Genomic DNA, 12,286 nt, shown 5'->3' with positions numbered 1-12,286 from the left:
GGTAACATACCATCATCTGGAAGCCCATGGCCAGAGGAAGGACAATGGACTCTTCATTTATTTCAGTGTCCCCAAATAGCTTTACAGGGAGTGGATGCCATATATCTTCCCATGTAGACTTGTTCTATTTTATTTTCAGGATCTTCAGTGAGCTAAGGGAAGGCATCAAGCTCTTCCTGGTTTGCCAGCATCTTTGATCTCCATAGGCTCCAGAGAGCAGTTAGAATGTGCATTGCTTGGATTGCTGCCCTTCTGAGCTGTTCTGCAGTGCTAGCAGCCAAGCTTCAGATTGATATACCTGTGACATTTAAGATTTGCAGGGATATATACATATTTAAGTACCTTACATGCCTATAAGGATGCGTTGCCATGCCCTTTATATAATGTACACAAATCAGAGAAAATGAGGGATGTCAGGTAACAAGGGAGAAAATACAAAGCAAGTTTTAATACTACACTTTTATTTCCATTTTTACAGAAATAAATAAGGGTACAAAACTGTCAAATAATTTGATAGATGTAATTACTAACCTGGTAGCACACAATGATGCTTGATGAACTAATTTGTCAGAGTAGTGACATTGTAGGCACACTAACATAAACACAGAGCTTTGGCCCTGAATAAAACTTCTCTGGTTATTAGGTTATTAATGGAAAAAAAAAAAGGCTGTCTAAATCTTACCTTTGGAGCAATCCTCAAATTTGTTATTTCTAGCTCTTAGGCCACTGCCCTATGTGATTTGTTTTTAATCACAAAAAAAATAATCAGGGAAAAGATCTGCCAGAGATCTACAGCAAGTTTAATTAATAGTAAACAGACTAAATCTTCTAAAATATTATTGTTCCACTGTAACAATAAACGGAAAGAATAATTGAATGGAAGACTAAGTAAATAATTAAAAGTAATGGGCCCAAACTGGCCATGGAATCTCTCTTAGGGAGACCTGAGCACCAATTTCATTGAGTTCCCCCTGAAGCCATCTTTTCTCCAGGATGAACATGTACAGGTCCTTCAGCCTCTCCTCACGGGGCAACCTGCTCCAGCACTGATCATCCTCATGGCTTCACTGAACTCACTCCAGTTTTTTAAGGCCTTTGAGGTATGGTGTTGGAGGGGGAAAATGGGGTGCAGTATCTTGGATATGGTCTAACGAGCGATGAGCAATGGGAGATAATAATCTATTGATTGTGCTCTGGCTAACACAGCCTCCTGACCTTTGCTGCTGCCTCACACTTTGCCATGACTGCAAAGCCAAGGCATCAGGCAAATACTACTTTATGTTGCAAGAGATGCAAGGTGACTTGGTTTTCCTCAAAAGATCAAATTTGGAAAGATGCCGAATATCAGAACATCAGAAACTCCCTTCTGGGATGCTAAAGCCCAGAAAAGGACTCAAGTCAATGAACAGAAGAAGAGACATGCAGAACAGTCAATGGCAAGAAATTCAAGCTATTGGTTTAGTTTCCCGAAGTTGCAGAACAAAGTTGCCTTTCCATCCAGTGCACCAGCATAGGAAGACATCCACAAGCAATAGACTGTTGTCTGCTAATTAATTCTGCTAGCAAGTGATAGAGTTCCAAGTGGGACAGAATGATGCTTTTAAGGCCAGGGACTGCTTACATAAAAATAGATGAAACAAGAAGAGCAGGCGAATTTCATGGAAAGGAGGAAATACCATAATCAAGTGAGGCAAACCCACACCCCCAGGGTGATCTGTGCCAGAAGACCTGCTTGAACTATTTCACCAACATTAAGAGGGTAGATATGAGTAGTTTTAGGGAAGACATGGAAATCTGTACAGTCCCCCTCTGAATCACAGAATTATTTAGGTTGGGAAGGACCTTTAAGATCATTGAGTCAAACTGTAAACTCAGCACTGGCAAGTCCAACCCTGAACTATGTCTCTAAGCACCACATCTACATCTTTTAAATATGCAGAACTTTGTACAAAGAAGAACTTCTGCATTCAGTTTTGCTGAGAATTAACATCTCAGAGTGAAATTAATCACTGGTATAAAGCTTGCCAGTTGAGTGGAGTCAGGAAAGGGAGGAGACACAAAAGCAGAATCAAACAAACTGCTGGTGTTTCTATACAATGGCATTTGGAAGAGTAGCAAAAGAAACACTCTGGGAAGTCAAATGGTTCTTGTAACTTCAAAATCTTCAAAGGTGTTTTTAGTAAGTTCTAAATTGCCATAGTAAGTTAATTTTACTGAATTAACAGTGGTGCTTTCTTATGATTGTGCCCTGACAAAACCTGAATCCTGCAAAATTTCTAGTGCACCATAAAATCTTAGAATAATGGTAAGTCTGGTTAAGGAAGGTAGCCATGTTTTGTGATTTCCACTTTCTGCTAGGCATGGAAATCTTGGGGCAAGTGTGTGACCTGGCAAGGTATCTACCACCTCCCCTGCTGCCCAAAAAACCAAATACCAATCCTGATACTTGCCCCTCTCCCACAGTTTCATAAAAGAGCATAGATGGGGTGTTTCTTTCTGAGGGGGGACAACCTGGGTGCCTTCCCTAGCTGCTCATGCAAATTTCTCCATTGCAGGAGTGGCTTAGTGGGACGAAGTGTGGATTTACCAAGGAGTGAGGTGGAAGGAAAAAAACTTGCTCAACACGTTAGGCCTAACCAGTGTACTGGTCTGCCATGCCAAGGAACACTGTGTAACTCCTGTTTAGACCAGGATGGCATTCATCTACTTCTTGCACTGAAACCCATGTGTTTCATGGCTCTAAGCATATGACTGACTCCATGTACTAGCTGCTGTAGAGATGTAGGGAAGAACATATTTCCTACCCCAGTTGATCCATAAGTTGTACTGAAATATAGGCAGATGAAATTAAAGGCTGGAGAGAGAAAGGAAGTTGAGATATTGATATCCTGAAGTTTCACAGATGATCTGTAAAAAGCATTTTCTCTAAACCGTTAGAAAAATAAGAAATTATCAGATAAGTTTGATCTTTGATTTCTGCCTTTATTGGGCAACTGTTTTCCTGCAGATCCCTTTTCAGAATAGGGTTTTGACTGGTAGTGAGTCTATTCACCATTGTCACAGACAAATTCTAGAGCAAAGAAGGGAAGGAATAGCATCTTGAAATAGATGTAGAAGAAATAATGAAGAAGATAATGTAGCCTATGATAGTGTCACTGCAGAGCTGATATGTGGTCTCTCATGCAGAGAACACCCGCACAGGAAGCAGCAATGTTGTCAGAAGATGTCTCTAGGGAGGTTTTCAAACTTGCAGTGTCTGATCACAGAGGTTAAATAAGACGAACATGATATGCACACGTGTGTGTGTGGTATCTATGCATGTATGTACAAGATGTAGTGTGTCTATTCAAAGCATACATCTCCTCTGATTTTCGATGAGATCAGCTCTCAGCCCCTCATTTGTCCAACAAATAGGCCAGCTCTATGAGATTCATAGGAAAATGTCTTCTGGAGAACATAAGAAATATGGACTGGCTGGTTTTTAGGGATGTCACGATTTGTATCTAAAGAAACTCTGGGCAGATGAGAGTTGACACACAGCTATTCTGGACTTACAGCTGGTTGCTGTAAATAGAGTCTGATTCCAATAGTTTTCATTCAGAAACAAAACAGGAGAGGGAAGATGTTTATCTCAAAATAAGCTAGAGCTGGGACACTCACCTATCACACAGAATGGTTTCCTTGCGAAGCGCAGTCTTCCTTGCCATCCTCGGTAACGACAGCAGCACCCAGCAGACCAGATACGAATAATAAATTCCAAACCAAAGACAACAATCATGACAAACTCCTAGAAAAAGCAAATAGGTAAAATGGCTGTTATATATAGCCAACACTTAAGCAACAGCAAACTTATCACTTCTGTTGTGTCTGACAATCTTGAGCATCTGAATACCCCAAGCCAAACTTGGGACCTGTTCCCCAGGATGGTTACACATCTACAAGCAGCACACAGTCCCCAGAGCTTCACAGTGAAAGGTCTAAGCCTAACCTGAGTAACACTAAGTATCACCTAAGATTGGCTACTAAATATGAAACACCTAAGCACTGAATAATACACCAAAAATATCATAGCAAAATACTCAAAGACTTTGGATGTAGAGCATCAGAGCACAGGTAATCTACACAGCTAGTAAAAATGTTCCATATCCACTTCCATAAAATTAGTTCTTAGTTTAAAGGCTAAAAGTTTTGGGAGACATATTCTCATTGCTGCAATATACAGGTGAAGTAACTGAGATTATGAGTTGCAAAATCAGTCTGTTCCTAGCAGTAGGTTAAGGTACCTGCAGATGTAATTACATACAATGGGTATGTAATTGTTTGTAAGGCAATAAATTAATGCCCATCCTAGGCATAACTTTCCCTGGACAACCTGTGAATGAAAGCACTTAGAAATTTTGCCTTGCTTGTTTGGCCTGCTTTTCTTTCTCATTAGAATCTTCTTTAAGATTGTCTGTTTTAAAAGCATCAACATGTATTTATGCAATTTTTATTCTAAAAAAAATTTCATCCCAACAGTGAGGTAACAGTGCAGTAATAGAGCTTGGAGCACAATTCAGCTCCATACCCTAGGGAGATCTGCAGCTCAATAATATGCAGGGATAGTACATACACACTGTATGGAATGACAAACTTAGATACTCTGCTGGAATACCATCACAAAGTCATGTGTTTTGAAATGACAAAATAAAAATCTGTCTGTTCACAAAAGGAGACAAGTACTTGATGGAGTTTCTTAAACAGCCCATCAAGAGCAAAAGGATGGAAGTCGTGTTTTATTTGGCAGCCCAATGTATTTCTGTGTCCAGAAGTAAGTTGTTCCTTGTCAGCCAATTAATTTGTTATTCTTGCAAAATGAGGACTAGTGTGGTACCAGTAAGAAAGCACAGCAAATGAATTAAATAAAGGAATATCTGCAAGGCTAGGGTTGATCCAATATTGACATCTCCCCAATAAACACTTTGAATACTTTTAGACTGTGAGATCCTACAACTCTACAAGCCAATGTGTCAACTCAGGCATTAATTTACCTGAACAAATGGCATTATTAATGTTGTGCCATGTAATGGTTCTTTACTAGATTATGATTAGTGGCAGTCCACTGAAACATTGTGGACTTAATTGCTTTTTCTGTCATAAAACAATTTGAAAACATAGTATTCCTTCCTAAACCATGTCAGCTTGTGTACCTACATTACACTGAAAGCACTTTCAGTACCTTCTTCAGTGTCTTCATTTTTGGTTTAGTAAATCCCATATTGAATGCTTAAGTCCCAAAAGTAGAATAAGATCCCTCTGCTAAAACGTGGCTGAAGAAAATGCCACATTTTTTATTAGAAAATAACACATGGAAAAAATGTGTGTGATTATTTAAACTTTTCTTTTTATTCCACTACAAGAAACTTCAGCTTAATTCCATGGGCAGTGTTATTGCACAACTTCAGAAAGGATTATGTACTAAAACTGAAAAAATTCTCCATATAGTAACAATAATTCCTAATAGTTGGCTATCCTGTGGTACATTTCCTTGTAGGAAATTCTGTGTAGGCCAAGAATAAAATGGACAGGAAGCCAACTGGAAAAAAAGGAAGAATACGTATTTTAGTTATTTAACTAGCACTTTTATAGTGGTAGTTAAATCATGAATTGTCAAATCTGGTTTACACATTGTTAGATGATGCCTCTGAATTTATGAGGGTTGATGGCAGGCATCCAGGTCATTCCTGCATCTGATTCTCCTAAGGAAGTTTCTTTGGGATAGGGCAAAAGGTAACTGAAGGAAGGGAGATCTGAGAAGCATGAAAAATTCTTAGCTTCCAATAAAACCCTTTTCTTGTTAAAATTTAATCACACTTCATTTGAGTAAGGTTTGTTGTTTCCCTGGGAAACATTTGGTGTGTGCAGATGGGCGATGTGCTTTGTAAGTGCAGTGAAATTGTCCCAGGCATCTTCCAGGGGCTGATCCACACACACGGGAGTGTGTCCTCTCCCGTACTCCAACCCTGGCAGGGCCTCTGATGGGGAACTGGCAAGGACAAAAAGTACTCAATGATCCTGGAAGGACAGTCCACAGCTTCAGGACAGTTCAAATAGTACCGCAAAACTGCTGGTAGGAGTTGGAAAGAGGCTATTTTTTTGGAAAGTTTCCTCTTCTGGTTCCTACCAGTGCTATGCAGTTTTGCACTTATCACCTGTACTATTGTTAGCCATTACTAGGTGCTATGCTTGTCAGTGAGACAAAGATGAGAAAATTTATTGTGTGCTGAAAGCACGTTTCTGAGGGTCTGCGTACTACATGGTGCCTTTGTGTGTTAGAGACAGAAATCAGATTTTTCTCTCACAGAAACACCTATACTAAAAAGAGAAACTTCTTGGAGATACCTCTATTTTGGGAGAGAAAAAGAGCAAAAATATATTTTCTCAAATTTTTTTTTGTGGGTGGAGTAAGAGTATAAGATTTTTCTTGAGAAAACAATGTGAAATATCTCTTTTATTCCTTCCTTTATTCCTCTGTTTATTCAATTTCTAGAACCATTAGAAATTTTTGCATGGTTATATAGTCTCAAAATTAATGAAGGTTTCTACTACTTAAACAATTTTTTCTGCTACTTAAGCAATATAACAACTCTAGTTATATTGATCTCAAATACAGTAAATAAAACTCTGTGCACTGGGATGCTAAAAGAACTGCTGCTTTAAAAAGTGCTATATACAATTTTCTTCCACCCATAACAAGTTTGTGTAGATTTTAAAGTACGCTATAAGCTTTAAAAAAGGAAAGACATTGAACAAAATGTAGATAGGGTTCCACACTTATTTTTGCACTCACTGAAATAGTGATGTTTCAAAGTGATCTTTATATCCTAATGACCCCTACTTCCTCAAAGAAAAGATGATTTTGAAGGAAATAAATACAAAATATAATGAAGTCTAAAGGGAAAGGATTTTGCGAAAAAAAAAATAAAAATAATGCATTGAAACAGAACTCTTCATAGTAGTACACACAATATCTTTGTTTTATTTTGGATTGGTTCAGGTCAAAACCAGAGAGAGACAAAGAATTCTGCACCACTCTGTAAAAAAGTAATGTTTTAGTAGTCATAACACTCAGTCAAAATGTTAAGGCAAGTCTCTGTCAGGGTTAATACAGGCTGGGGAATGACATTATTTTTTCTTATGGCATCTGTAAAGTTACAAGGTTTTTGGTCTTCCATGGACAAAAATTGGAAGGATGCATCCCAAACAACATCAGGTTTTTAATTTTTTTGTATTTCATTTGGAAGGCTTATTGCAAACTTAAGCATAAATCTAGGCTTTAAAATAACTTGGGTTCAGTTCCTTAGCAATTGAAACAGAAGATCAGAACATAATTGGAAAGGCATGTGATGGAATAAATCATTAGACTTTGTGCTTTGTAGACTTGTAGACTGAAGAAATTATGCATTCCAAGTATCTCTGTCCTACATATAATATAATGGAACATCATTAATTTTGAATTACTTATGAGAATGAGAAACGACATTTACATCAGAACAGGAAAATCTTGCACTGCTTATAAATCTGGCCCTCTTCAAAATTAGGAAAGGCTGCATTTGAACTGATGAGCAAGTTAAGATTTACTGGAAATCTAACCCTTCCCTTCCTAGGTAGAGCAGGGATGCATTGGCCTTTGCCATTTCTTGCCTTTTCCCTTTCTTGTTATCCTTTTCCAATCACAGCTGCATTTGGCCTTACACCAGAGTTACCACAATCTGTCACTTTTTTGGCTGTCCAAGCTCACAGTTACCACCTTCCAGTAACCACAATGGCAGACACATTGGTGGTTCAAACACTGGAAAGTTTCTCTTCCTTCTCAAAGCACAGGTCATCCAAACTGTTGAGCTTTTCCTTCTGCAATGTTTCTGCACATGCAGCTGCAGTTGTCCTGGGGAACCATGCACATGCAAGAGAAGCAAGGCTGACACACGTGGGCTGACAAGGTTCAGTTGCTTTTGGCTATCAGTGTACTCCTGAAGATTTTTACATCTGTGTGTGCCTGGGTTGTTACTCCACTGGAACAACGAGGGTCACACAAATGGCAGGAAAAGAAAATAAGAGATCATGCAGAGCAAGGTTTCTGTTAATAAAAGGTCCTGGAGGACTCTAATCAACAGGGTTCATGATTAAGAAAATCAAGCATACTTTGTACAATCCAGCACTCCCTGCCCCCACTTTTTTTCATCCTATCCAATTAAGATACATGATTTGTTGAAGCTGTTTACATTAATATGCTTCTCAGGCAGTTTTTAATGATAAGGATTTCCCTAAGAATAACATTTTAACAGCAAAAAAACTTTATACAATAGCTTTCTCACTCTTTAGCATAACTGCTTATTAAAATTGAAAATAATTTGCTGATGATGAATCAGGTGCCTTCATTGCAGACTGTAGCACTGGGGAATTACAGCCATTTTTGCAATAAAAAAGAGACCAAAGTTGAGCACCCTCTGCTCATCTAGGATGCTTCAGGTTATTTTGCAATGTGTAAATGAGTGAGCCTTGGATATAAGAAATCCACCCACAAGACAATGTCTCTGCTCTTATTTTAATTATATTTCTTGTATGGAAATGGTGATTTTAATTATTCTAAAGGCTAATGAAGTAGCACAACAGAGCTGCAGACTGATGTGAGGAGCTGTCTGCCTTGAGTTCATAGGAGAACTGTGTTTACAACTGACATTGTCAGAAGTTGGAGAGATGGACAGGAACAGACCAAATGAATCCTCCGAAAGCTTTAGCAGGGCCACGAGTGTTTCCCTTCTGAAGACATCTCTGCAGAGTAGCTGCCATGCAGATCCTTATCTGGTGTAAATCAGCGAGCCTCACTACACTAACACAACAGCAGAGCACGAGGAACAGTCATCTGATACTGCTTGGGATATATCCCCTCTTCCCTAAAATCTCATAAACAGGCAAGCCCAGTGTTTCCAAATCAGGGAAGTCCAGTGTTTCCAAATCATTTTGAAAGGAGGGAGAATAAACATGTTCTCATGCTTTAATTTATGGATGACTGGTTTAAGTATGTCACCAGCTGCTGAAATATCTTCATGGTGACACATGAATACTTGACACTATCCAAATAGCAATGCTTTATTACTCATAGTCAAAGACTGTTTTATCATTCAATTAAAGCAAGAACAGAACACCTCAGTTTATCAACAACATGCGTCTCTAAAGCCAAAAAATCCCCCTCTACTGATTCCAGGTTCTAAGCTCTAAAGCTGGGTTGTAAAGATGTGCCACTGGGTGTGAGGGGAAGCACAATACTGGTCTATCTCAATGAAACTTGACAAAGATCTGGGCTTTAAATAGTGATGATGCAGAAGCTGGTGTAGGACTACAGGCAATTGTGTTATACTGGCCATTTTCCAGATTAAAACGAGCAGGTAAGAATATGTGCATGGTTTAAAATTGTGGCAAATTTGAACACATTTGTGTTATTCCTGTTTCAGCACTAAAAGGAGGAGATCTTTGGTCTAAACGGCTAACAAGCATATCTTGGTGTGCATACATACACTTAAGAAAAAGATGTTTTAATTCTTTCCAACTGCAGTTGAACAGAGGGAGAGACAGCCATAAATCTCAAAACATAACCCAGAATAGAACCTATTAGTGGCATATAAATCACAACCAGAGACTTCACTTCAGCTCCCAGAGCAATACACAATAAGCATGAAGTGAAATTTATGCACCTTTTTATAATTTATCAGTTTTTTAATGGATGTGATACTCTTAGAGCACTTGATTTTCCATATTATGATTAAGAATTTCCATGTAAATTCTACATTAAAAAGAGAATTATTGAGAAATCAGTTTTGTGCCTCTTACTCAAATACACATCTACAAATCTATTGATATAATATTAAAATCTCAGTTTTATGCTTAATCTACATGTTATATACATGACTTCTGCTATCCAACTTCCTTCTAGCTTTTAGTGTTTATATTTGACATGGCGCCCATCAGTCATGTGTCTTCTTTATTCCTTTGCAAAAGAAAAAAAGCTGTGAATTTTTATTTCAAATAAAACCAGTTTTGAATAAGATAGTATAACCCAGCAGCAAAATTACATAGATGCCATTTATTTATGTTTTTCATAATATCTTATAAAGACAAGTATTTACCGTATCAGATAGAATGTATGACTCCTACCACTGAAACTGTGCTAGCCTTCCTCAGCCTCCTCTGCCTCCCCACATCACCATCACGGCCAGCTGCTGAGGACCTGCTGCTGCCAGAGGAGCGAGTGCCACAGGGCTGCACTGGCCATCATGGTTACTGCGACTACCATGAGGGCAATTTGCAATTTGTACATGGGGCAAACAGAGCCCAAAGCTCCTTCTGGTGGATGTGGCTCTTCTAGAGACACTCTGATGATCATCCTCTTTCAAACTGGGATAAGGGCAATGGGAAACCCTGATTTCTCCACGTCTGTCCTGCTCTTTCCCAGATGCTGCACCACCTTTAAACAGTGTTTTCCAGCCACTTGTGCTCACTGCCTTGTGCCATACCATTTTTTATGTGTCAGGTGCAACTACACATCTAAGAAAATTCCTTAAAGGAGATATTATAGAATATTATATTATATTCTATTATATTATATAATATATTATATTATTATAGAATTAAATTCCTTAAAAGAAATGTTATAGAATAATTTTCTACTTTACAAATTTTTTTTACCCTTCTCTGTGCTTGTTCAGATTTTCTTTCTCTTTAGTGAGATATCAGTAGTAAATTTTGGGTTTAAATTTATCTTCATATTGAAAACAAAGAAGCTCTGTACAGCTGTACCCAGACCTTTGCACTTCCTTTGTGATTTCTTCACACATTTTTTGTTGCTGTAGTCACATTTCTGATGTCACATTAGAGGCAGACATTCAAGCACAGATCCAAAATTTTATTTTTGAAATGTTTGTGAAGAATTTTGTATTTTTCTCTGTCCCAAACAAGTGTAGAACAGGCATCAGAACTCTGAATCCTTTTATGCCCTGGCATCCCTTTTGATTTTGTATTGATGCAAGGGGTAGGCTAATTTTTATGACTGGTCATGTGCATGTCAATTAACTGATAACATCTGACATGCTTTACTGCAGAGTAGGACAGCAGGTTCAATCCTTTATTCTTTGGCCTTAGCATGTTTGGAGTTGTTAAATGCTGGAGATTCTGCAAATGATATCTGCACTGTTCTTTTAAGAATTCTTGCAATTGTCAAAGCTCATTAAGAGAGCTTCCCTAGGAGATCATCTGTGCAGGTTTTAACCACTGGGAGACTTAAGTGCATCTCTGTTGATAGATACTGGAATGTTACTGTACCAAAATTTTCAGAAAACAACTTTAAGAAAGTGGTTTCTGTCAGCTTCCAACTTTTTACAAAACTGGTCTTGGTAGGCAGTCAACCCAATCAGCCAAAATCCTGTTTGCTCATTTATTTTCTCAAAAATATCACTTCATCAAACATTTCTGCTACTTGGACATGTATTTGGTCCCAATGTTTTTATCCAGTTCCTTAAGTTCTGTAAAAAACTGACTTGGGCCTCCTTTTTTAGTCAAATAACTGAATTTTGAGAACCAGTATACCAAGCCTTGTGTTTCACACATCATGCCATTTGCTGACTCTTTTGCAGTTTTTCCTATTACATTTTTCCAGGCTTATGGAATTTTGGTCTCTTGGAAAAAGAAAACATATATATATATCTTTGTGAGCCATACATTTCCTGTGATCATATCTTCATATGGTACTATTAGCCAATTCCTGTCTGGTTCAGATATGATACCAAAGTTATTATTATTGTCCTGTCCTGTCCATAACATACACGCTTTCCTTAGGTACTCCATGGGAGCCTAAAAGTCTAAAATGGCCAGTATTTATTTGCTAATTCATGTTTGTAATTCACCCTCAACTTACGGTCCTCAGGACTAAACTTAGTTCTGCTGTGTGTCTGTGTATTTACCATCACCTTCACTTTAGGTGAATATTTTCATTATAAGTATGTCTACTCTGGATTCTTACAGATTTGTTTGTTTGTTTTGCCTGTATTTCAATACTTCACAGAATCACAAACTCACAGAACAAGCTGAGTCGGAAGGGACCCAAAAGGACCATTGAGTTCAACTCTTGGCCCTGCACAGCACCACCCCCAAGAGTCACACCCTGTGCCTGAGAGCACTGTGCAAACACTTCTTGCATTCTGTCAGGCTCAGAGCTGTGATCACTGCCCTGGGGAGCCTGTTCCAGTGCCCAAAC

The 12,286-nt window shown here is 38.4% G+C and overlaps 1 protein-coding gene across 3 annotated transcripts in view; it reads right to left on the bottom strand.

Annotated features, from left to right (window-relative positions):
- Positions 1-12,286, bottom strand: part of KCNQ5 (potassium voltage-gated channel subfamily Q member 5) — a 282,208-nt gene that overhangs the window by 66,043 nt on the left and 203,879 nt on the right. For all 3 annotated transcript variants that reach the window (XM_064412417.1, XM_064412415.1, XM_064412416.1), the window contains one exon: positions 3,661-3,787. In XM_064412417.1, coding sequence (XP_064268487.1) covers positions 3,661-3,787 — 127 coding nt within the window. The remainder of the gene's footprint in view (positions 1-3,660; positions 3,788-12,286) is intronic.

The sequence above is a fragment of the Passer domesticus genome, chromosome 3, assembly GCF_036417665.1.
Source record: "Passer domesticus isolate bPasDom1 chromosome 3, bPasDom1.hap1, whole genome shotgun sequence".
In the NCBI taxonomy this organism is placed as follows: Eukaryota; Metazoa; Chordata; class Aves; order Passeriformes; family Passeridae; genus Passer; species Passer domesticus.
The sequence above is the reverse complement of the archived record's forward strand: the minus strand, read 5'-3'. Positions and strand labels throughout refer to the sequence as shown.